The sequence below is a fragment of the Macrosteles quadrilineatus genome, unplaced genomic scaffold (genome assembly GCF_028750875.1).
Source record: "Macrosteles quadrilineatus isolate MER2022 unplaced genomic scaffold, UCM_ALF_1.0 Scaffold_7__1_contigs__length_78375512, whole genome shotgun sequence".
Classification (NCBI taxonomy): Eukaryota; Metazoa; Arthropoda; class Insecta; order Hemiptera; family Cicadellidae; genus Macrosteles; species Macrosteles quadrilineatus.
The window spans coordinates 74,823,402-74,850,818 of NW_026542600.1; the positions used below are offsets into that span (position 1 = coordinate 74,823,402).

At 34.9% G+C, this 27,417-nt stretch overlaps 1 protein-coding gene across 3 annotated transcripts; it reads left to right on the forward strand.

Annotated features, from left to right (window-relative positions):
- Positions 1-27,226, forward strand: LOC128998081 (protein ST7 homolog). Of its 3 annotated transcripts, none has more exons than XM_054424067.1 (12): positions 1-315; positions 4,500-4,582; positions 6,137-6,302; positions 7,940-8,110; positions 9,438-9,592; positions 11,380-11,556; positions 15,739-15,929; positions 18,631-18,733; positions 21,684-21,927; positions 22,886-23,025; positions 25,596-25,698; positions 26,939-27,226. In XM_054424067.1, exons 1-11 carry the CDS (start codon positions 177-179, stop codon positions 25,689-25,691), a joined length of 1,665 nt encoding a protein of 554 aa, XP_054280042.1. In that variant the 5' UTR covers positions 1-176; the 3' UTR covers positions 25,692-25,698; positions 26,939-27,226. The 3 variants fall into 3 exon arrangements, with proteins under 3 accessions (XP_054280042.1, XP_054280045.1, XP_054280046.1); XM_054424071.1 differs by lacking the exon at positions 1-315 and adding an exon at positions 4,256-4,300; XM_054424070.1 differs by lacking the exon at positions 26,939-27,226 and having other exon boundaries at positions 22,886-23,023; positions 25,594-25,683.
- Positions 27,227-27,417: the final 191 nt, after the last annotated feature.

The window sequence follows — 27,417 nt, forward strand, 5'->3', positions numbered from 1 at the left end:
GGATCGGCATTGTCAATTTTTCCAGCTCGAATTTTAATAATTAATTTCAGTATTTCACAGTTATTTACTATGGAAGGTTATTTCTAATTCACAAATAATATAACTATGTTTAATTCCATTTTGTTACCATCGTCAACTCGTACCTACCTACCTATGAACGTCTTGGCGTTTGTGAAATGCTTGAATTTTTAAGGGAGGTTAGGTCGTGGTTTATTTGGTCATGGACATATTTATGGGCTCTTTGGGGTCTTCCTGTGGTGTTCTCGTTGTATATATTAAGAGTTCCTCTTAAACTAGGAGAACACGTTGCTATGGGTAAGTAACGTAGCCTACCTAAGTTAAATAGTGTGAAACACTTATGGTAGTTTAGTTAAGCAAGATGTAGGCCTAGGCCTTTTGAAATGAAATTGTAATGTTAATGATACTGTAGGCCCTAATCATGACATATTTCACAAGATTTGCTATCGAGAAGTTGTTTCTCATTTCATTTAGCCTGGTTCTCAATCTTAAAATCAATTTTCCAATATTTAATGAAGTTGGTTAAGATGCACCGGTTAGCTAGTCTACCGGATATTTAAAGTATAAGTTAAAACTCAGTAGATTTGTTTGGTGTGAACCTGGCAATAACTCAGCAATAAGTAGTGTGCGCGCCTGATTAAATCTATTGCTGGGCGTTTTGTGGAAAAATACGGCCGAGTACAGTATCACCTCAAGGATATATAACTTACTTGGCAAAAAGTTAGTGAAAAAAGGGGGGTTAAAGTCAGCTATAAGTAGTGTGCGTGCTCATAAAATCTATTGCTGGGCGTTTTGCAGAATAATATGGCCGAGTAGTGAGTAGCCTACCTATATAGGCCTACCAATAATGTCAACAGATAGAGGACACTTTTACAGACACGACAGTATCAAGGTTATACCTGGCAAAAAAGTTAGTGAAAAGGGGTTTATAGTCAGCATTAACTATTGTGCACGCTGATAAAATCTATTGCTAAGGGTTTTTTTGGAAAAATACGGCCGAGTACTTATTTACCAATAATGTCAACTTCGTTAGTTCCGCAATTACGGAAAATAGCAAGGATGGATTTGTATTATCCAATACACAATAGGTATTTACTAAACAACTTGAAAACATATGAAACTTTTATACCCCTAGCTTTTTTAAACTTGAGTTTTCCTAGATAAATCAACAGGAGTGCTTAGTGAAATTGTTAACAATTAACCTCCTGTTTAACACTTCTGTCAGTGTTTGATTCATAAAGGTTTTAACATTTTTGTAAAGAGTTCATGAGAAAGTGTTAGCTATTATGATAAATTCTTCAATTAGCATTATCTTTTCTGAATACTTGATATCATATTTCTCATTTTCAGCTTGACCCAAAGTAAGCTATATTTATAATAGGACTGGACCAAAAAACATCGGTAGACTCCTACTTTACAGGAATCAAAAAAATTTAGCATAGACCTATTTGATGACACATTGTTTCATATTTCAACTTTGAGCTGCAGAGCTATAAACAAATTTTCTATGAATAATTACACCTGATAAAACAAATGGAGAGGGCACCAATAAAATAAATTGTATCAATTCAGTTGTATCTTAAAGAGCTAAATGAGTAGGAAAAAAGATATTTCTGTGAGAAGTCTTCCCCATTAAAAACTAAATAGCCTACAGAAAGAGGCTATGTGTGGAAAATGCTCCTGTAGCTGTCAATATTCAATCCAGATAAAGTCTCTTGTAAATAGTACGCCTAAACTTTAGTTCTAATAGCTTAAGTTTCTCAAACAACATCATCCTAACAATTTCCATTTAGTAGTGTGTCTCAGTATACATTATGATATTTATAAATTTATAAATAATTATACTGTAGCTTTTTAATATTATTGTATAAGTGGGTCGTGGGATCAAATTTCAAGGTGGTGGTGGGTCGCCATACCAAAAAGCTTGGGAACCGCTGATATATGTATGGCCTACTCGATGCTAATGATTGTTTCTAATTGGGGTTTAAGTTGGTATTGCTCCTTCCAAGGCTACTGACTTGACAAATCCATTAGCCAAAATAAAATTAATATTTAAAAAACTGTTTAGAAACTATTTCAATGATTTTGATGCAGTATGTTAATAAGTAGGGAATGTAGGTAACAAAATATAGGCCTACGATGCTATAGGCCCATTCGATGCTTATGATGGTTTCAATATGGGGTTGAAGTTGGACTTGCTACTTCCTAGGCAACCAACCCCACAACTGGTGGTGTGTTAGATTTGACAAATCTATTTAAACAAATATATTTTTATAAACCCTTTGAATACGATTTCAATAATTTTGATGAAGTACCTGTGTTAATAAGTGCAAGGTACAGTACATGGAAAAATATATGGCATGCATGTTCAATTCTTATGATAGTATCTATTTTAGGGTTTAGGCCTAATAAGTGAAATAAGAAGTTTCATAGTGCCTATTATTATTATTTTTAAGGCAACTCATTCACAGTTAAATGGTAGGCCTATGTTAAGCAAACAGTTAAAACCGCTTAAAAGGTAAGTTTTTAACATTTTAAAGTGAGAAACACATTTTGAGGCTAGAAAGTTTTGGAGCGGCGGCCATCTTGATCTAATGATATGATGGTTTAATGTTGGTTTATTGGCAATTTTACATCCATTTTATACAGCCAAAAACAGGCTAGCACTAGGCGAGTCCAAACAAATTTATTAAGGGAGAGGGGGTAAAGGAGTGGTTCAAAATACCGTACTTGACCTAATTTACTGGACTGAATTTGTTTATATTAAAGGGTTATTGCCAAAAATCATATTTTCAAGTGTAGCCTACAATTTATGATTTTCTGCTTAACGTCCTAATTACATTTGACTGCCTGTTTTTAGGCACCCTTTTTTCATGTTCTTATTTGTAAGAGTTAGTACAATGTGTTTCTTAAAATATTTTGATAATAATTTTTCAGTAAGAATGTAGTTGAAATTAAATATAATTATTGTTATTTACATGGATTTGTGCTTAGGTGTACCCAGCATAGGCCTGAAGGCAGCAGTCCTCCTTTAGATCATTATTTCCCAGCCTGTGCTCCACAGAGAGCACTGTGGTGGTTTTGTGTTGACGTTGTGAGTGCTCGATTATATGTTAGGATTGTTTAAGCTGGTTTGTCAGTATTAATTCAACAGCCATCCACAAAATTGCATATTCTAAAAGACATTAATATAGAACAAGGTCAAGATTATTCATCCTACTAAACTAATGTAAAAAAACTACTGTTTTACTAATGTAAAAAATATATGTGACAGGCTTGAAAAATAACACAAGTAATATGAGCAAATTGAAATCCTTGCACCTGGTGCTCAGTTCTGCACTCATATAATCATCAAGTGTGAAAAAATAGCCTTCACAACAGCAAAGAGTTACACTACATTGTTTAAAAATTTGGCGAGTGAGGTTAGAAAAACAAAAAATATTTTTGTCTTGTGAAATTGTAAGCGAGGAAAAAAGGTCCGGAAACACTGCTTTGAATCCCCCACAAGTAATGGATGAAAAATTCTGTTTTACACAAAAACTGTTATAAAACAAATAATTTAAAATACTTCTATTTGATGTTTCCATACAATGTGTTAGGTAACTTACTAACTTAAGTTATTAAAAAATTAATTAACAATTGTATTGAAATTACATTTTAATGAAGGAAAAAAGTAGATAATAATGCAAACAAATTTAAGTGTTTGGTTACAATATTTTTTTTACCATGAATGAAGGTCATATTCTGTCCTAGAAATTTTCTTTATAATGTAGACATTTATTAAACATGTAAAAAGTTTTAATTTTTAATTTTTTCTTGCTTGGATTTACTTACCCATTCTAAATTGCTGATATTAAATTTGTAGATATTTGTAATATACATTTGCATGGACTATAAAATCTAACTTTGGCACTCAAACTTATTTGCCGAAATTTAAGGTTTAGTTTTCATGAGATGAAGTAAAATCAAAAAACAATTTTAGAAATTAGTTTTTATCAAACTTGTGAATTACTTAATGATTTTTAAGGGGTTTAAAAAATCCTAACAAATTAAAAACAATTGAAAATAGACTAATGTGAGCTATATTATTTAAAAAAGATTGACAATTAGAGAAAATACAAGATGTAAGTGGAAGAGCCAGTAAATCAATATAGCGGACAGTGGGTGGATGGGATAGGGTGGGAGTTACAGTGGGGGGTTGTGTTCATGCTCTTGCACATGCTTATGCTCAGTTCTGGGCAGGTATAGGGTATAGGCCATATTGCTCTCACCATGTGGGATTGTGAGTATCCTATTTTGTGTGCCTATTATTTAAATTTAATGATAAAGAAAAGACGGTATTCACAACGTAACAATCACAGGTTGTACAACCTTCATAACCTGCCATGAACAAATTGTACAGTTTTATTCCTCGATTGTAATTACTTATGCAGGTGAAGTTTACTTCTGGCATAGTTTCAAATATATTACTTATGTTTCAGCTACTATGTTTTTGAGCACTCTGACGCCAAAATTCTACGTAGCGCTCACAGGAACTTCGTCACTAATATCTGGTCTTATTTTGGTAAGTAAAATAAATAGGCATAATTTACATACGTATGATAAAACCTGAGTATTGATAAATGGCTAGGCTATTAATTATCTTTTGGAAGGACAAAAGGGAAAAAAATAAAATTATTTTATTGCAGACTGGAGATTTAAAATACACTACTTAATACCTTAATACCATCGACCTTAATAATAAGAAGATCATCGTAGCCAACCTCAAAATGTCTATAAACACATACATTTATGTCAATAATTATAAGCTGTTTGATGTAGTGACGCACATTTGGGTGTGTAATTTATGCTGAATATGAGTGTAGAATGGAGTGAGATGATCTGTGCTGGTTCTTTAGTCAGGATCGCTTAACATGTTAGTTGGGATAATGAACAGCTCAAGTTTGGAACAATCAAAAAACTTATACCAAGCCTTAAGACAACAGTAATTTCTATAGGACATTTTGTCTGATTTTTGTTAATGGCTCTTTTCATCTGGTGTATGCAAATTTTCATAAATGTAGTAGGATGTATCCATAGAATATGATGTATAATTTTTAAGTATTATTAGATACATATTGGCAATCAGGTGATTTTTGAAATCTCACCCTAAACAACCTCTAAATACTGCACAAATCTGTATGTAATTATAGTAAATACCAAAGGATGCTTTTTGTGACATAAAAATTCCATTATGATATAATTTGATGGGTTTACTATTTTTGGAATATTGTCTTTAATAATCTTTTGGCCGCCGCGGTCGGATATATCGGACGTCTGCTAAACGTTTGTTTACTGGCCACCTCTGACCCAAAAGCCACAAATAACACACCAATCGAATCAGCATCGTCTGGGCTTCATGTAGCAAGAGCTCTGACTGCCTTTGTTTGTGTTTTTTCTCGTGGTAGACGAGATTTCCCGAGATGACGTCGTCTGTTGTTTGACACGCCGCGTGTTTGGCCAACATAGGTGCTAGACGATGTTAGACCATTTTAATTTTGTAGGTTAAGTGTATGTATATAGTTTTATGTTGTAAATAGTTTGTGTTAACTTTGTTCTTTGGCATAAAGAAAAACTGTAGGCTTCTTTCCTTTTCTTGTGTACGATATGGCATTAGACGTTATATAGTGAATTTGAGTGACGCGAAGACATCAAAACGCTCTGAAGACAATTTATTTCAAACCCTGAAAAGAAGCTTATTTTCCAATGTAGGATTTTCAAATTTTGGATGCTTGCTAACAAATGTGTGATAGTAATAACAAATAACACAAAAATTGATTGAATATTTTTTATTCATATTGATATTGATCTTGGTTGTACTCAAAGTTTTTATTTATTTATTTTTATTTTTTCAACATTTGGTAACATAAAAAATCCATTAAAATCTTTATGAAAATTATAGTTTTATAAAGGTAATTTTATTATAGTTCTAGAGAAAAGGTTTTATCAAAATATTTGAAAAAAAAGTTATAGCCATTTTATATAAGCATTGTGTATACTACAAAATGGCTTTGGCGGTTCTTGATTATACCAATGAAAAAATGCTGGCGGCGAAAGGGTTAAAAGACCTTTTTTCCAGATTTTCGAATGGTGGTACTTCCGCAAGTATGGAGCATCCTTCATAGAGCAAGTTTCACTCAACCACATCAGCCCATGGATTGGGGGCGGCGATCAGAACGGAGATTCAAATTCTTCAAATTCAAATTGCAACTCTACTTCAATGTCCTCTCAACAGAGTGTTCCAGGTATAGTACTGTCACATTCTTTTGAAACTTAACTCTTGCTGAACTGTATTAATGAATAGGACTACTTTCCAAAAACAACATGATTTATTTTTTGGCTGTAAGTTTTGTTAAAGGAAAGGCTGTAGGCCAGGATTTTGAATTGTATAATAAAGGAGATAATAGCTAGCTTACCTTGGAAGAAAGGCCATAGAAGTCACAGAAAACGCACAGTATTTGGTCCCCTGGGAGACTTCGTCAAGTGTAGAGAGAGTTCAAATAATTCTTACTAGCTTAGTTACAACTATTTTCAAAACATATATTTTTATACACATACCATATACAATTAACCTGTCATTTTTCAAAATACAATAATTAAACATATCCATAGTAAAGAATGGTGTTACTATGGCTAGCAATATTGACCATTCAGTGAATGACATAGGGTAGGAAACGGGTTAGAATAGTAGTGGACAAAGTAAGGAACCACTCAAACAGGTTGGTGCTCGTTTGGTGTGACGGGAGCTTGATGGAGACTGTAATCTACAGACAACCATCTTATTATGAGGCTCCCAACTTGTGGCTGTGTGTTTTTTCTAAGGCCAGGCGCACACAGGCGATTTTGAGTTGCGCAACAGTTGCCCGACTAATCGGGGGACTGTTGCGCAACTCACTCGGAGACTCTGAAGTCTAGCGACAGTTGAGCTGGAGTGCGCACACAGGCAACTTTTTAGTCGTGAATCTAGTCTTGAGACGTGTTGGACATACATTAGTTACAGCGTTCCGAATGGATTTCAATGATACAGCCGTAGTATGTGCTTTGTTTGCTGAATCTTTGGTAACTGCCAAGGACACTTCATTGCACAACTTCTTCTTTAAATTAATATCCGAATAGTCTTTCAATGACTTTAGGTGGCCTCTTCTCAACTTCATCAATTAATTGTTCGACATCCTCATCACACACACTCATACTTGTAATTTTCTAAAAACTTCACACGACAAGAGAGCTAACACTAGTGACAGTTCTAGGCCACGAGTAGTTGAACTCCTGGGGTGAGACTGGGCGACACAGCGACTATTTAGTCGCATGTGTGCGCATCTACACTAGTTTCAATGGATACCAAACCTGGAGCGATAGTCCCGCAACAATTCAGTCGTAGAGCAGTCGCTGGCAAATTGGGTCCGGGAACATCGGTTGCAACAGTTGCGCGACTGTCCCCAGACTGTTTCCTTCGTGTGCGCACTCCAATTTAAAACAATGTTGAACATTTTAGTCGGGCAACTGTTGCGCAGCTCAAAATCGCCTGTGTGCGCCTGGCCTAAAAGATGTTTTGCAACATTAGATTTTTCTGTTTTTTTTTTTTAATTCTTCCCTACTGATATGTGTTTCTTTTTAACGAAATTGGCAGTCTTTTCTTCAGAAAGTTGTACGATCTTTTTGCTTGATTGTGATGACATTGGTTCAGTCAAACTTGTCAGTATCATCAATTTTGGGCTACAGCATGGCGGTTCCGATTCCACTCATGGTGTTAAAGACATATAATATATAGGACATAAGCAGTAACATAATACAACTTTATCTATTACTGTGGGGGGAGGGGGTTTGTATTTCCTCTCATTCAAAACATTAGTAACCCCAACCATACCGTAATGTATTTCAGAGTGTAAGGTGTGGAGAAACCCATTAAACCTGTTTAGGGGTTCAGAATATCAGAGATTCTTTTGGGCTACCAATAAAGAGCCTTTGACATATTACGATATGAATCTTTCTGCGCAAGATCATCAGACTTTCTTCACTTGTGAGTGTGACGCTGGAAAGGCTGAATACGAGAGTAAGTATGACTATTTACATCTCTTATATGAGAATCAAATAAAAAATTGATGCCGATTTATGTTTACATACAGATTTATTTCTTAACACAAACCCAGCAAAAACTTCAAGGGGAGAGCATTTGTGTCGATGCTAAAGGTTTTGAGCCCCTACAATGTTAAAGAGAGGGGACTAAACAATCAAAACAAATCATTCTTTATTCATTATACATAAAATAAGATTGAATAGAGTCAAATAGGCTATAAATACATATTACTGCATATTACAAAGTGCATAAAATATACTATTAAGATAAGTGAAGAATTTCTAATTGAACATATTAAAAATATAACACTATTGCAATCACAATAACATTAGCAGTTATTAAAATAAAAAACATATATCCATTTTCCGGGCATATGTAAAAATATAGTATATAAAGAAAAAAAAGCATTACTAATCATGTGAAAATATAATTGTTCCCCTAATTTTGCAATGGAATTCAAATTACTATGTAAGCTACTAATTTTTATTTTAAAAAATTCTTCTATGGAATAAAATGGAAATTTAATTGAAAAGTCTTTTAGTGTTCTTTTAAATTTATTCAAATTGTCTCCCCTCTTTATATGAGCCGGCAGGTGTTGCAAAAAATTTAAACCTAAATAATAAGTTTTCTTTTTGAAAAATTCCAATTTCCAATCCAAGAAGTTTCATGTAATAAACAATGAAATAATAACCTTTCAAATATAGCCTACTCTAGAACCTGCTTAAAAACAAATTCAAGCTAAAAATTGTATAGGTATGCCTGATTGATAAAGAATCTAAACACAGTTTTTTTTAGAAACTGATTATAACTGTTTGTTTTTTAAAAGTAGGCTACATGTATACAGTGGTGGCAGTTTTTAGTTTTCAGGCATTACATTTGAAACATTTTCGTTCTGCCCCCAAAATACCCCATTTTGTTCTGAAATTTGTGAAATTTGTTCTGAATTTACCTCTGTGTTCTGAAATACCAAGCTGGGTGGACTTGAAAACTGAGAAAACTAGAACAATTTTAATTACTTCTGTTTCTAAAGAAATTTTACCATACAACTACTTTACAACTTGAAGCGAACAGGGTTCTGTTAAATTAGCGACACTCTGGTTACTTTATCACAAGTCATTGGTTAGGGAATATGTAGTCCAGAGCTTTTTCACAATATAGCGTAGCATTTTGTTTAAACTCCTGGTTAAAAGGATTACTACATTTGTGTTCTGGCTAATTCCACTGTTTACAGTGTGACGTTATAGGTTTGATGTTTTTTTATTGTTCTCACTCTTTTATTTAATGGTGAACTTTTCTGTTGTAGTAATGCAGTTAGCATGGCGTGAACGCAACCCCGTGGCCCGCGTGAAAGCTGCAAGGGAGGCCTTGGAGAAAAATCCTGATTGTGCTCCGGCTTACATTCTTCTGGCAGAAGAAGAAGCAACCACCATCATGGAGGCTGAGAAACTGCTTAAACAGGTAAAGTAGCGACCAGTCAAATATACTATAAACATTTCTTGGTATTATTATATTATATACATATATATATTTTAGAGGTAGCACGCTTTGGGCTGTTGTGGTGAGTCACAGGACGGGGATGAGGGGGGGATTAGTGGTGGCAGGGACAGAGCTTGCGCGACGCCTACAACTACTGCCACCGATGTTTGAATTGAGGCGGGAGAACTATATGTGTGATACGGTGTGGAATGCCCACACGTAGTTCACCTGGACTCCACCAGAATCTGAGCGTGAAAGTCAATGTGATGTTGCCATTTCAGTGATGATCAAAATTAAACTAACCAATGAAATATTTTACATCCTACTTTTACACCAAATCGTGTAAAACCTTCCGTCGGGTGCATTGATTTTCAAACACCAGAGGGAGCTCACGGATGTCACCTCCGGGAATGCAAAAATTGTACAATGATGAGTAAAAAACATTTTAATATCAATAAAACTGTAAGAAAAACATTTTTTATGAGTTATTACACTATTACTTATGTTGTATATAAAATAGAAAATGTTATAATTAACAATAAAAATACGTAAGTTCTGTGGATAAAAAAGACTTACCGTACTTTTTGTATAACAGCACTATTGTATAAATTTAAAAAATATTTGCAATACTTTATGACACAAAACACCTATGGTCTTATGAAAAAAATCATTTGTTACTAGGACAACTCATTTAGTTAAAGCTCTTAGGCAAAAAGTGCATTATTGTATGACATAAAAACACCTATAAAAATGAAAAAGAAATCATTTCATACAAGGACAACTTGTTTTGTCAAAGCTATTAGACAAATTGCAATAGTGTTTGAAATAAAACACCTATGAACACCTATGGTCTAATGAAAAATAAATCATTTGTTAGAAGGTCTACTCATTTTGTCAAATTTCTTTTCCTCGAAAAAAAAGTTCCCGGACAAATGCGCCGGTAGGTCTTTCCACTAAATGTTGTTCACTCCCCTCCCTTTCAACTCTATCCAACAATCGTGCAATTCGTTCTTCTTCATCCATTTTATAATATCGCAAAATAAGGTCTAACACAAGGGCGCACACGGAATTAGGCTTCGGGAAACCCGTTACATCACAGGGCGCTCACGGAAGCTACATCCAGTAGTGACGCGAACCACTCCCCAAGGTCAACTGGGGAAAGGGGTAAGAGTAGCCGAAACCGACTCCGCAAAAGAGGTGCATGAGGTATGTCAGGCGATAGCCCTGCTGAATGCAAACTATGGTTTTTATAACGAAAAATATAGTGACCCGGAAGTAACTTCAGTGATGCACGTGATGGAAGGTTAAAGGACCTAAACTAATTTGAATTCAAGAAGAAATAGGAAATAATCAATTATTGTGAGTTAGTTAGTCTGGTATTCTATCAGGTTTTTTTTCATTACGTGGTATAATTGTAATGTGCCACCCACTGTACTGGAAAGATACTCGCCAGACTCTCTTAATGTTCCAGTGTGCTTCATATTACATAGTTTGTCAATTCCTCATATATGCATACTTCTCTGCTACCCCTCACACCCTAGTCACAGTAAAACAGCTATAGCTTTAAATCTCTTATTTTTATTTTACTTTTATAAAAAAATTTTATGTTATTTTTGTTTGCTAATTTTGATCTTAGCTTTAAAACAGTGAGTGAAAAAAGTTAGCAATTTCTATAGAAGACGGATAACTAAGACTTTAATTTTTACTTAATTAAAGATGGCTCCTATTAATGAATATTTACTAATTGGCCAGTAATGTTATTTTTACAGGCTCTTAAGGCAGCAGAGCTCAACTACAGACATTCGCAACAAAATCAGCACCAAGGGGCAAACTTGGAAGTGGTACATCGGCGCGACACCAACGTCCTAATCTACATTAGAAGGCGTCTGGCCATGTGTGCCCGTAAGCTGGGGAAACTCAAAGAGGCTGTGAAAATGTTTAGAGATGTAAGTCCAATGCATTTATGTGAATTTGGTTATATAAATGACTTATTGACTTAAAAGTAGAGAAAAATCTGTATCATGATGTATTTGTAGGAATGGTAAAGCCTACTTACACACTTATCTTGAATATTAAGATATTTAGCATATATATATATTTCGTATGTAAGGTATCGCATATTTACGAGGGCTATCCAGAAAGTAGCAGACATTTTGAAATAAATCACATACAAAAAAAAAAATTATTATTTACATTTTGAAGCCAAACCTTAAGGATATTTCCTACATAATCGCCATTTAAATTAAGGCATTTATCACAGTGTGGTACAAGCTTTGCAATGCCCTCTTTAAAGAGATCTACCGCCTGTGAGTTTAACCACCAGTTTACACCGGCATGGAGTTCAGCGTCAGTGTCAAAGCGTTGCGTAGCAAGCCACGTCTTCATTGCTGGGAACAGATGGTAGTCACTCGGCGCCAAATCCGGACTGTACGGCGGATGATTGAAAACTTCTTCTTTTTTTAAGAGGTTGGCGGCCTCTTTTAACCTTGCATTTACCCGTCCACATAGACAACTGCCCGTGCGTGGAACGTATCCAGCAAAGCAAGGGGTGAGCCGGTACAGTACAAAGGTGAACTGTACTGATAAATTTTATCGACAGTGACCAGGATCCGAACCCACGATATCGCTGCCTTGGGCCCGAAGTCCGTGACGCTATCGACTGAGCCACTGACTCACCTTTAAACCATCTTCCCATCTTAAACCATCCATTTTTATAATCTTTGTTTCTTTCCTTACAAATATGTAGAAGCTCATTATCACCTGTACATCTTATTAAACTCTTGTTTTTTTTGTTGAATTTGTGGCTTGTTTTTTTCAATTCCACTATTTCATTTTTTCATGTATAATGTTTGAATCCATCCAGTCATTTTTGTTGTTTAAAAACCTTTTTACTCTCTTTTAAGGGAAAACTAAATAAATAAAAAATATTTAAATATGTTGTCAAACACTGTAAGCAAACATTGGCGATATACAAAAGTAACCAGTTTTTATTATGCAATAACGTTTTAAAAACATTCATATTCCTTTCTGAGAAATCTCTCCTCTCAATATACTTAAAATTAATTTTTAGCTTATGGTCTACAGGCACATTTACTTCTAAAACCTGGCCATCATGATCAGAAAGAGCTGTTATTATTCCTGTTACATTTGTTTGAAATTAATCTAATTTGGTAATAAAATTATCGATTGCAGTTGCTGAATTAGGAGCTATTCTAATAGGAAAATCAACCAAATAATGAAAGCCATTCGCATAAAGATTATTTTTTAAATCTTTAACCACTGCTTTTGAACTCAAAACATCAATATTAAAATCTCCATCTAAAGTTGGTTTCATCCTTCAAATCAAGTAAAATTTCTAATAGCCTATTTAATCTAGATAGAATTCAAAATTTTGCATTTGAGATTTTCTATAAATTCCTACAAGTACAAATTTTTCACATTATATTTTGCTATACAATATTCAAAAAGTGTATTCTCTGTCAAATCATCTATTTTTTGTAAGTTCCATGATTTAGCTCTCAAACCCACCTCTGACAATATCACCACTCCTCCTCCAGATGTGGTTTTTCAGCTGTATCCTGAAGTTACTGAAAATTGGTTTAAATTAAATCTCTCTAGTTCACATTTCGTCATATTATGTTCAGTTAATACTATTATATTAGGTTTAATTTCTTCTAGAACGATCTCTGAAGATTCCTTTCGGGAATCCAAATGTTGAATATGTTGGTTAACATTTTTTTTTATTTGAAAATTTAGAATTTTTTTTCAGATGAATTAAAATTTTTAGACCTATAGTGAATTTTTTAGCTCAGGTCAGATTGATGACATTGGTCAGTAGTGAGTTTAAATTACATAAATTACATGGTTGGGTCTGGTGAGGTTGTTCCGGCTGGCTATTACTATTACTGTTGTTATCAAAAATACCCTTATCCATATACCCTTATTTAAATTATTAATAAGGCTTTTTTCTAAGTTAGAGCTATTTACAGACATTTCATTCAAAGCTTCCCCCTCCTGCGCACATGACACTGGACTGACCATGATTTTATCACCACACACATTATTACACGGCAGGTAATACTCTTGGCAGTGTTGGAGAAGATGTTTCGCAGGTGATGTATGAAGTGTGGGTGGGACAGTCCTCCTCGCAGTTTTCTGCTGTCAAATTTATCGCAGGTTACTATTTGAATTACTGCTCCTGTGATCTGCTGAAATTCTTCCAGCTTAGCTGCGAAGTGTTGTACTGGTACCTCATCACGTACACATCCCATTGGATAACAAAATAGGTATTTTAGTCCTTTTGTCTTGAAATCTTCACCAAAGTCATTGAATGCTAAATCATAGTCTTTTAAGTTTGGTTTGCCATTGTAAACAGACTTGGTTACCAACCCATATACTGTAGTCCCTCCACTGATTTTCTGGCATGTCAAATGGTTACTCAGGCGGTCGGAAGTTAAAGGTTTCCCAAATTGTTCTTTAAAGGCTTGCGCTACACCTGCACTCATTTGATTGTTGCAATTTAGATCTGTTGAAATGCAATGACTAAATGCTACGAGAGAATTGTCTTTAAATTTAGAGAAAAAATCTCTCATATCAGCTTCAATAACATGAATGCCTGCAAATGGTTGGTTGGCAGTCAGGTGGTCTCTTTCAAAACAATTCTTTTTTTATTCTGCATATTCATCTTGCTGTTGTGTTGGTGTCTGTCTAGAGAAATGTGTAGGGTGCAAAATGGTACTATTTCGTTCTCTAGAATTCTGAATATGATCATAGAGCAAATTTTCCACCTTATTTATAATTTTTGCTTCTTTGTTTTCTTCCATCTTTGCTCTTCTTCACCTCTGATTGGAATTATTTAAAATTGCTGCTGAGATTGCCTTACAGAGTTTAACTTTCCAAGATCTATTAGGGTGCAATCCATGCCTAGTGTGATCCTTAATATTCAATTTAAAATTGTTAACAGGTACTATGGTTAGTTTAGTTTTTGTGAGCTGTTGGATGTGTTTATTCACACTTTCATTGATTCCAATTATGGTCCCGTTCAGTGCTGGCCTGTCAAATCTTTTGGGTATGCCTGGAACTAAGATATTTATTTTCTTAGAGACCTCATTGATAAAGGTCAAGTCCAAATTCACTGATTGGTTTTTCTTAACTGTAATGTCGTTTGTATCACCGACAACCACCACATAATATTTAGTACTGAAGCCTTTTGACATTTTCTCAGCATCTGAGGTGATTTCTCTCAGTGGTGTGCTAGGCTTTACTATAGACGTAACACCATAAGCACTATCCAGCTGGTCTTGAAGTAACTCTCCACACTTGCGTCCATGACTATCAGCCAACAGCAGTACTCTATGCTTTTTCTTATGAGGAACAAATGATTTTTTGAGAGAGACATGGACAATGCTTCTGATCTATATGGCAGTTCCGGTTTATTCTCACCCACAGTGTTAAGAACGCTGAACCTTTTGGAACACTTAACAGTTTCATTTTGCATTAGTTTAGTGGCTTTAGGACCTTTATTTACTAGTACCCAGTTATTTTTTAGAATTTGGCAGTTGCTTGCTTGAGTACTCGGTGAAATCTTATATTGTGTCAATAAAGGTTTCACCAGCTGTTCAGAAACACTATTTCTGTTTGCCAAAAGACAAGCAATTAGAGATCTTTTTGTGACTAGTTCCACTGCAGTAACATGTGTAGGTACTAGGTAGTTTGAGGTTGGTTAGATTGACTATTGTATTGCCACCATAAAGTAGATGACCAACTACAAAGTCAGTAATCGCAAGATTGAATACACTACAGTTATAGCTATAGTTGTCAATAGATAGTTGTTTACTAAGACTCAGGAATATTGCCTGCTAGTTAACAAATATGCCCACTGATAAGAGATACGACCTTTTAGTCCTGTATCATTGTTGGTCTAGGCTCAATGACCTTGCAGTTTATGTTGATTTCTCTGCCTATATTTTATAAGGCTCGTTGTTCTGGCTCGTTGTTTTTATAAGAGATTTTAACAAACCAATCCTGAAATTTTTTGTGTAAATAATATGTTTAGTAAAAAAACTCTTAGATAAGGAAACAATTGTCCTACTAGAATAGCAGTTTAAATATTTGACCACATGTTTCAGCTAACAAAAGAGGTGCCACCAATTATGAATGTGCTCAATATCCATGAGAATCTCATAGAAGCCCTTTTGGAGATGCAAGCGTATGCGGACGTCCAAGCAGTTCTGGCCAAATACGATGATATCAGTCTGCCTAAGTCTGCTACCATCTGCTACACAGCTGCGTTGCTCAAGGCACGAGCCGTGGCAGACAAGTAAGACTATAACTTATACAGAGTTTCCAACTAACTTACTGATTTTTACACAAAACCTTTTAAAACGTAGACAATATTAATTAAGAACATGTTTTTAAAAATGTTAGGGGACAATTTCAGCTCCATAACATTATAGAAACAAAATTGTGATGTATCGAAAGTATTACAGTACTAATTGTTTCTTATAAAAACTACTTTCTTGAGTAATTACCTGATTTATTTGGACAGTGTTGCAGTTTTGACGCTTATTGATGAATAGCTGTGAATATTGTTTAGGCTACAGATACATAAACTAAATTTTTCCTGTGCAGTAATCATCATGCAACATTTGTACATTCATGTTTTCTAATTTATTAGGTATATGAAATATTAGCCATGATAGTCTTTAAAATATTTATTGACAGACTCATTGTTTTTATAAAAGATTTTAACAAACCAATCTTTAAATTTTTTGTGTATTTATTAATGGTTCAATTTTCTAATTGTCTAAACCATGTTCTATAGATAAGATTTTTCATGGATGTTTACAAATATTGTACTTTCAACTGCCTGACATTTTTTTGTCAAATAATTTATTTTATTGTTCAATTGTCGGAAAGTAAATAAAAGAAACGTCTTATAGACGTTACTCCATTGTAAAGGCAGGATTTTTTAAATGCAGGATTGAATAATATTTGTCCTGATTAATTTGAGACATATAAATAAGTTGTTATTATATGTATTGTACATTGTGTGACAAGAAATATTGGTTCACTATTAAGCTTTAAGGTGGTTTGGTTGTGTTGTTTGTGTGTGCTTTATAAGTGGTTTTAAAACCACTTTACAGATACATGTTTCTAACTTACTGAAATTGGCCGTTTGACGTTACTTACCATCTTGTTTTTATATTTACCGTTTTGTGAGTAACAGTATAAGCGTAAATATAGTTTTAAATGTTATAAGACGTTTCTTTTATTTAGGCCTACTTTCCCTAAATTTAATAACATTTACAATGCTGATCAATTGTGGCTAACCTTTTCTATCAAACAGTGGCTAATGTTATTTATTCAATATAAACTACTTGTTTTTTTTTTTTTGTTTTTTTTTTTGTCCTAGGACGCTAGGCACGAGCCTGGGATTGTTTTTCACATTACTCCAGGCTAGACCTAGGGTTTGCGGAATTATCACTTAGATAAAATATTGGTGACTTGGCGGAGATCGAACCCAGGACCTCAGGGACTGAAGTCCCACGCTCTAACCACTACGCCAGCTTGCTCCCCATAAACTACTTGTAGGCTATACTCCAATTCCAATGAACATGTCGATTAACTCCTTTCAAAATTATGCTCAGGATTAAAAAACATATATTAATTGATGTTAATTGATTATATAAACGATTTGCCAAGCTCAGCCTATTTAGTTTAAAATACCCCCAATTTTGCTGAAAATCCAATTATCCGAATATGATTCGGATAGTTGGAGTTGTACTGTACTTGATTTCCTTCAAAATGCTAATGCTAATAATTGCCTTTTAGGTGAGGACAGTTTATTGAATTGAATGTTATTCTACTTTTTGTTAAAAACATATATTTACACTAGAATAGATATATAAAACCACGACACTATATTTAATTATGAAATGTATCTACGGAAAGTAAACAATCATATGTCTAATATAACTTAACACGTTCGCTGCTGACCGCTAGATGCCGCGACGGCGCCAGGAGCTGAACTAACGCTCGTCGCTACGTAAACATTGCTGCCGATACACTGAATTACAGTAAAAACAACAGTAGTTGTACTGGATGGCAATGTTCTGCAATAAAACTGGCTTTTGACATAGTACTAAGTGATTCTGATAGATAGCAGCACTACCCAGGTTACAGTCGGTAAAGTAGTGTCGATATCTAGCAGGAAAGAGGTGGACAAAGCCCTGTTCTAAACGACCCTGATGGTGATTTTGGGAAACTACCTATATTTTTTATTGTCAGAAAAGTACGTCCCCACGAGCTGCAAAGAAATATAGGATGCTCGTGATGAGCTAACTGATCCATGGTAACGTTAAACATCAATGAACGGCGACGTTCCGGAACGATCCTAGCTCCTGGCGCCGTGGCCCGTTTGACGTTCCGGAACGTCCGTAGCAGCGAACGTGTTAAAACATATTTAGTTTGCTTACACTTGTAGTGTTTTTAACAAGATGGTAAATACATATAAAAGTTGTAGTAAATACATTACATGTAGTAGTAGATGGTAATTGATGTTGATTGGACACTTGAATCATCATCAGAGTTTTTGGTCATTCATTTTTACTTTCCGTAAATATAATAACACATCACATACTTAGCTGATCAATTAGAATGTATTTTATGATCAGAGCTGGTGCTTATCAAGCTAAATCACATACCAGACAGCGAATGTCATCTTGTCCTCAAAGTTTGTGGTGGGGCTTATCTCTAGTGTTTACGTTAGACTACTATTCCAAGCAAAAGCCTATGCTTTCTCAACATTGTCTAAAAAATTACTGACTTTTTGTCTCAATCAGAGTACTCTTGACTTTTACATATGATTAAAAAAATAAATATGTTCCTTATAACACCTTTACATATTGTTACTCTCCCAAACCATAAAACCCAGTCCTCCCTTATACAAAAATGTACTTGTATCTACCTGTAATTTACAAGTTAACTGTAAAAAAATAAATAAAGAGAGTTTTTTTCAGATTTTCACCAGACATTGCTAGCAAAAGGGGGCTGACAACTGCTGAAATGACGGCAGTGGAAGCGATTCACCGAGCTGTTGAGTTCAACCCACACGTACCAAAGGTATAAACTTCAACTTCAACCATAAGTCTGGTACACAGCTGAGGTAATGACAGTTGCAGCATCTCAAAATAACCGTGAAACATCTTTTAACTTCAAGGTAGCTAAGCAGTTGAAGATCAAAGTCAAATAGTTTATTTCCAGCAATTGTGCAATACAATAAAGAGATACATATTAATAGGAAATATATTTCCCCGCATGGGCTTAATAAGCCTGCTAATTACATTGCAGTGGCGGATCTAGAACAGTCACCAGGGGGGGGGGTGAACTGGGTGGGAGGGGGTGGTTCGGGGTACCCTTCCCCCCCAAAAAAAAAATTGTGTAAACTAAGTCTCCAAAATGTCAGTTTTATATTTATACCATTTCGTTGTCTAAAGTTAATTATTATACACAATGTGTATGCACTGTATTACATGCAGTAAAAAAATATATATATGTATGCCCGAGGAGGGCGGTCGCCCTATTCGCCACCCCTTTGGATCCGCCACTGTTACATTGTGGATAAACAACAATTTTATTTATCTAAGTAAAACATTTATTTAAATTTACTGTGTGACTATTCCTTAAAACTAAGAAAATATTAAATAAAAAACGTTATTTAATCATTAATATGTACCAAATAAGGACAAAATAACACAAAAAGTTTAAGAGTATGATTTGCTAATGTAACCAAAGATTGAAATTATAGCAACAGAAAGATTTTGTAGCTACAATGCCAGGGTCTCAGCAATTTACTAACAGCTTTAAGTTTTTTTTTCTTTTTGTTCTGTTGGGCTTACGGGGATTTTATCAGCGCCTCTGTAGCCGTCCGGCCAATGCTGGCAAGTCATGCACTCACCTTTCTTTTGTACACCGGGACACTGCTCTCCTCATACTGCAGGATTTGTGGTGGAAGATTCCGATATAAGATATGGGCGATAAAAAATGAATTACTTTTTAAGGAGGTTATATTTAAATCTAGGGAAATGGAAACCAAAGTTAATTCTATGTCTTGTAGAATAGTTATGCTGCAAATTTGTAAATATTTTGTTTTTGTTTGACTTAATTAAGACTAAAAGATTTTGTACAAATAATTGTTGAATATTATGAACACAATAAAAGTTCCTCTGTTGGATATAAACATGAAATAATGAATTTATTTTCTCTTTTTTACAAAGAATTCACAATATATACAACACATATATCTACAATATATATATCTTGATGTTTTGCTTAGGACGGTTTTGATTATTGACCTCTTCGCAACAGCCAGAGACTCTAGCATAGAGGCCGAGACACTGCCCCACGCCAGTATACCATATTGAAGCAGTGACTGCACGTAGCAATGACCATCACTTTTCACACTGAAAACTTCCAATGGAAATGCAGACTGGCTAGCGATGCCCCACTACATCATTAACAACTTCCCAGAACTTTCGTGGATTTCCCTGAGACTTCTTTGATTTTATTTCATTTCTATAGTGAGGGTATAGCCTTCTAGGGCTGTAAGGTCACTGTAGTTCCTTAACCAAGCTTCTGTCAAGATTATACAATGGAATTTTACCTTGAGACTCTGTCATAAAACTAAAAAAATAATCAAAGTTTTTATTATAGCTCCGAAATTTTAACTGTAACACTCTAAAACTGAATTTTTGGTTACAAAGTGGATCTGGAGTATTGAAACTATTTCTAAATTCATCTAATTCGGAAAATTCTTTACATTCAATAATAGGTTTGTCCTGATAATTATTCTTATCCATAGATAATGCTAGAAAATTGCTCGGCATGCCAGCTGCGAAGGGTTAAGAATTTCTCAGTTTTAACCTTTAAAACTCATTTTAATATTTGTTGTTACATTACACTGTAATAAGCTGGTTTCTGGTACCTTTGCATACAAGAAAGTCGTTGTTTTTAGAAAGGGCTGACTCAAATCTGCTGTGAGCACTCTCATTGTGCGCTTTTTCAAAAAGGCACACAAGTTTCTTCAATAGGCTCCATAAAATAAAAAAAATATATATATATATGTATGCCCGAGGTATTACTTGCCCAAAAGCAAATCCATAATCATTAATGACAATTTAAAATTCTTTCACAAAAAATATTGGAAAGGTATGAATATATTAACTATATAAAAGTTTATAATTCTGTTAAAATAGTGTACTGTATTTTAAACAGTTTTGTGATTGTATGTATGGGTTGTGTTTGACCCTTTATATTTGTTGCTGGTAGTGTAACGAAGAGTATCGTATGTCAATTGCAATATCTGGAACCGTTTCAACATAACAATACTTGCACGAAACTATCATGGCACTCTAAACTTGCTGGCCTTGTATATGTTAATGTATGCTAATTGCTTAACATTACAGTTTATTCATTGTTTCAAGTTAATTGTTTTTTGGCGATGGGGAGTTTGTTTACCATTCTGATTTGTAGTAAAAAACAAAGATCTCAGAAGTTTCAGGATCTGGAATCTGATCCTGTCGTCAGGTTACTTTCTAACTTGATGATAGATAACCATATTAGTACACAAATTCAATAAAAGCTGGAAAATAGTAAATAAACCCACACATATAACTGTATACAAGATGGTGGCTCTAGCGAGACGTAGGTTACGCGGTTGCCTTAAGGAAGTGTGACCTCATTCTCACTAGATATGCCATCTTCTGCAGACATGTTCATTGTGTTCTCTAATCTCGTTTGTTACTACTGAATTATTTTTTATTTGAAGACTTTTGTTTTTGTTTTACTTCTATATAGTTATTTGTATTTTGATTTTCCAGCCTTAGCTAGGTTTGTAATGTTTTAGGTACTTTCTTGAACGAGAATGGGATCAGACTCTAGATCCCAAACTTTGTGAAAACTTTGTTTATTACCAATCAAGATTAAAGGTCCGCAGTAATAACACTACATTCAACTTAAGACAAGTGTGTTTAGAGATGTGTATTATGAAGTCTTAATGATTGTTATGTTTCAGTACCTGCTAGAGATGAAGCCTCTCATACTGCCATCAGAACATGTTTTAAAGAGAGGCGACTCGGAAGCTATTGCATACGCGTTCTTCCATCTGCAGCACTGGAAGAATGTGGAGGGGGCGTTGAACCTGCTACACTGTACGTGGGAAGGGACGTTCCGTATGCTGCCATATCCTCTGGAGCGAGGACATCTTTTCTACCCATACCCCACCTGCACCGAGTGCGCAGATAGAGAACTGTTACCTGGTACAACTATAACTATTGGATTTCACCTCTAAATCTCGTCAAAATATTTAAAAACGTTTTTAAAGAAAATTGACACTCTTGCTATGTATATAAATCACGTTCTGCAAATTAATTTCTGTGGTCTCAGTTGTTGATTACTGTTGATAACGATCACCAATCAACAGACGTGAACTGAGTAAAGTGTTTGGATGTAGAAAATGTATGCAAACGGTTGAGGGAGTTTGGAATTTGACTTAGAAATTTTCACAATATTTTCCATGTTGTAGACCAAATGCTGGCGTTCATTAGTCTCATTTATACAGTGTTCAACATTTAAAATACCCCCACCGCAGCAAACCTGGAAACTGAGCGAATTTCCATTTGTCTGATTTACACTAAAAAGCCTCCTTAAAAATATCACATTTATTCCCTTTTTAAATAGAATTAGTTTAACGAGTAATTAGGTTTGCTGCAACATGGAGGGTAAATAAATGTTTTTTGTTCAAATTGTTATATATGTGTGTGTATATACAGTGTAAATATATATATATATATATATATATAGAGGGAGCGGCAAAATGATCTGATGGTTTTCTTTGCCGCCCTGTGTCAAATGAGTGAGTGGTGGAGGGTGGTGGGAATAGAGGCATTCCAGAGCGACCAATAGAGGACATTTTTAGCTGTGGAGCTGAGGACAGCATGGTGCTCAGCCGTCCACACAGCTCCATGGTTACTAAAAATGTCCGCAAGTAGGCTCTGGAACGCCCCAATTCCCACCACCCTCCACCACTCACTCACTCGATAGGGCGGTAAAGAAAACCGTCAGATCATTTTGCCGCTCCCTGGACGTGTTTATAACCTTGTGTAATTTTGCCCGATTTTGATGAAATCGCAAATAAATAAATAATAGTCAATTTTTTTGGATTCACAGATTGCAAACTATCTTCTCTAGCTTCTGATTTTGTTGTTACTTTTGCAGCATTCCACGAAGTGAGTGTTTACCCCAAGAAAGAGCTACCGTTTTTCATACTGTTCACAGCTGGCCTGTGTTCGTTTACTGCTCTGCTAGCTCTTCTCACCCACCAATACCCGGAACCGATGGGCATCGTCGCTAAATCTGTATGTTTTTGATCTCACATCATTTACTTCTGTTACTGAGTGAGATATTCAGGATTTTTCAGTTATCGCAGAAAATGATGATGGTGTCTCTACGAATGTGTTAGATGATTACAATATAACCTCGAGTTTGGCTTGACCAACAATTTTAAAATGGCATACTTCTAGAAAGTTATTTTTTATATTTTTTTGTAGTATTTTCACCTTTAACGTTGTATTTATTTAATGTGTTTAGAAGGGTTTAAAACATAAATTGGCTACGTGCAATTTTTGTAATTTTGCATTATTATTTCTGTAGGCCACTTGGAAAACAACCCATTACTCCAAAATTATACTATATGAAAGTACATAAACCAGGGGTTGGTGTAGTAATCCTTCAGAAAATTTGGTAAAATTGAAATGATCAGTATTAAGAATCTATTTTTCATGTGTCTGTACAGAGATTCGATACATTTTGGTATCAACATATCACTATTTTTAGGAAGTTATTAATAAATTGCAGGTTTAAGGATTAGTTTTTAATTTTTTGATTATTTAATCAGTAATATATAAAAATTGAATACTTGTGTCAGGCAATATTACAGCAATCATAATTTTTTTCCTTACCTGAGAATGCTCTTTACGATAACTAAAATAGCAAACTGTGTTAGAGCTAAAACAGCATTGGGGGAGTTGGCGCAAAACGCGTTGGAAATCTTTTTACTCATGAATTTTTTCTGGTTGGCCTGGTGGACACCCTGTTAAAACTTAATGTATGTTTTGTTTCTTGCATAGAATAACCCATTTGAACTCTTTAAAACTACACATTTACTAAACTTGATTTTAGATGGTTTTTCACACAACTGACAACTGACTAGTTCAAAACTATACATGGTAAAATAATAAGTAATTGTAAAGAAAATATGGTAAGTACAAAATTTGTCATTTCACACTCAATTTATTAATGAAACCAACATGAAATATTTTTGAATAAATTATTTTGGTGAGTTTCTGTCTATTACTTATATATTTGCAGACCTATGTTATGCGTAAAAACGTGATACTTTTTCGGTTAGCTGAGTGGTGGTAATACATTTTAATAAAAAGGTCTCAAACAAATTTAATTAATTGCAATTCATGGGTGTCTTCCCCAAAAGAAACATTTGCGACGTGTTCCTCAAAAATAGTGCCCACAAAATGGGAACACGCGGCTACAAATAGTCTTTTTGTGTTAAAGTTTTCCTTTATGTTTGAAGCTGACAAGTTAATGCATTGTAAACGTACTTAACTACCTTAAAAAACATGAGCTTACCTTAGTTGTCAAATTGTCTTTTTGTTCTTTTTTAGTAGGGATTTATTGCACAAGATGTGAATAGTACATAATACCTAATGAATATCAACCCAACCTACCATCATAAACCCATAGTGTTGACTGACCTCTGAGAAAATAAGCCCGGACGCATTTATTTCACTGTGCATGTTTTACAATGTACAGTTTTAGTTTAACCCTATCAACAAAATAAAAACAAAACGAATTTCAGTTAAGTTGAACATGCTGTAACGGGTTAAGGAATCCCTTACTCAGACACCTAGTTTATAATCTATTAGAATAGGTACTTTACACGTGAAACGGAATGCAACTGCCTTTCTGTACTCTGTTGGTGCAGTTGTAAGCGGAACAAGACACAGCTATTTTAAACACATACTTTAATCACATACTCATGTGACCGCGGAGTCATACCGATGATCACGACATGACCACGGAGTCATACAGACGATCGCGCCGTGACCGCAAGTCATACCGACGATCTCCTCGTGACCGCGAGTCATACCGACGATCATGCCGTAACCGTGAGTCATACCGACAATCACCCCGTGACCGCGGAGTCATACCGACAATCACAATGTGACCACGGAGTCATACAGACGATCGCGCCGTGACCGTGAGTCATACCGACGTTCATGCCGTGACCACGAGTCATACCAAAGATCACCCCGTGACCGCGGAGTCATACCGACAATCACGCCGTGATCGCGAGTCATACCGACGATCACCCCATGACCGCGAGTCATACCAACAATCACGCCATGACCGCAAGTCATACCGACGATCTCCTCGTGTCCGCGAGTCATACCGACGATCACACCATGACCGCAAGTCATACCGACGATCACCCCGTGACCACCGTCATTTTGACGATCGCACCGTGACCGCGAGTCACAAGTTTCTATAGGTACCTGTAAATTGTTACCCACTTTTTGATTATTATAGATCAGTGCCACAAACGGTAAAGATTGATTTCGTATGCCGTTTTTGGTAACTGCAATAGACATTCTTTTTATGCACAGAAAAAAATCCCGTCCCGTCCCGTCCTGAAAAACGGGAAGGAAATAAAAATCCCGTCCTGTCCCGAACTAAAATCTCAATCCCGTCCATCCCTAAAAAAAAGTTGCAGATAACTTATTGTAACTTAACTTAAATGCAGCATCCATTGTGTAACAACTCGACCTTTTCTCTAGAGTGTTTCCCTAGTTTAGGTCTAAATGCATATTACTGATTTCTTTATACTTTTCTGAGTTTAAGTATTTTACAGGTCCTTTCATGGCTGTCCTTGCCATTTCACTACCTGCTGGAGAAAATTGAAGCAATGCTTCCGTCAAATCTTCTACAGCAGCTGTCACGAATTTGATTTTTAGGTATATTCCTCAGAAGTTCTACCTAATTTACTTTTGGTGATTGAGTGTACCATACGTTTAAATGGTTTGATGATAGCCATTAATATTTGAAAGCACAAAAAATATGTCAAATAACACTTACAATCATTAAGAAGTTATTTAGTGAAGATAGTGAAGCAAAGCAGCAAAATATAGGGATACAAGAATCAAGATTTTCATGAAGATTGCAGATATTCACTTCAACAAACAATGTATCAAGAAGAGGATAACACCCCAATACGCTAACATCAAAGTCAACTGCAATTCCACCACATCAAATTGATGCATCGAATCAAATCAAAATTTCGATGCATCGCACACCACTACCCTTAACCAACCTCACATTAAGTGATAATCGGATTATCCGCCCTCAATCGTAAAATATTACAGTTTGTTTTAACCGACCTTGCTTTGAGAACAGTTTGGTTAAACTGCTGTTTTGTAGGAATCTCGGCATTTCCGCTTCCACGCTCGGCAATGGGAACCATACGCTTATCTACACAGGATGTAACTAAGAATAAGCTATTTTGTATTCATACAAAGTTTCTGAAAACAGCCAACATTTTTGTAATATAATCTAGAGTTATCTTATGGCTAGATTAAACAAACAACGCAACTTGTAGGGAGGGTAGGGCAGGGGGTTAACGACTCCAAGCTCAAGATAGTTTTTGTGACTCTAGCCTCCAGTGAGAGGCTTATTAATAAACATCCTGTCTCATAACAAAATGGTTGCTAGTATCTTTAATTTCAACAAAAAGTTCTGTTCTGTTTTACAATAAATTTGGAAAGCATCAATTGATATTACAGTACTTAAGTTTAAGAATTTTTATTGGCTCTTGCCTACAGCCATAATTTATTCCACTGAAAGTATTTTACTTAACCGTGTTTTGTGTTTATTTGTGACTTTTCTATCAATACCAAAAAAGGAGATAAGTCAAGTGTAGTTTATTTTATCAATAAAGCAAGTACGACTTCAAAATAATAAATATATAATTCCAAATGATATAGTACTTCATTTTGTTATGTTTTTAGGGATTGCTCGTTATAGCCAACCTTTTGAGTTATCCAACCTAGGTCCGGGGGCTCTTCTTTAAACTGCTTGGTGTTTAGATTATTTAGTTTTCTTTTAAGCTGCTACTTTCAATGACACAAATCACAACTAGACTTTCCTGTAAACCTTTTGACATTTGCTTTATTTATTTTTATTTTTTTTTGTTTTCAGGTACGAGCCTGCTGATGGACTAAGGCTACCGAGTTCACCGAAATTGTTTTATTTAATTAGTTCCTAATCGTTTGAATGTACGATTTGACAATGTTAAGTATTTATTAGCTAAGTTATTTCGGAAAAAGAAAAATGTTTTAATTTTTCAAGTGTGTCTCATTGATTATTTGTGGTAGTTATTATGTTTTAACGTTATGTTCATTTACTCTGTTACAATCTGTACAATAAGGTACTAAAAGTAAGATATTAGTTAATTATTAAGAGAACCAATAAAACTCTTGTTTATTATAGACTGAATTTTTTTAACCTTCATACATAATTAACCAATTACAAATTACAATTTTTTTTTCATACTGTAGAAAAAAAGGTGTTTCCAATGCATGCATTATGGGGCAAAAGTCATAAACTCATTGGTCGCAATTATTTATAGTAATGGTTTGTCTCCAGAGGAAAAAAATTTAGTTCAATTCGACATTGCC

What these genes read in the sequence shown, in the direction of transcription:
- LOC128998081 (XM_054424067.1), top strand. Translation starts at nt 177, where the DNA reads ATGCTTGAATTTTTAAGGGAGGTTAGGTCGTGGTTTATTTGGTCATGG. An exon ending in TGGAAAGGCTGAATACGAGA is followed by an intron (nt 8,111 to 9,437) that starts GTAAGTATGACT and finishes TTTCTGTTGTAG; the next exon opens with TAATGCAGTTAGCATGGCGT. An exon ending in CTGTGAAAATGTTTAGAGAT is followed by an intron (nt 11,557 to 15,738) that starts GTAAGTCCAATG and finishes CACATGTTTCAG; the next exon opens with CTAACAAAAGAGGTGCCACC.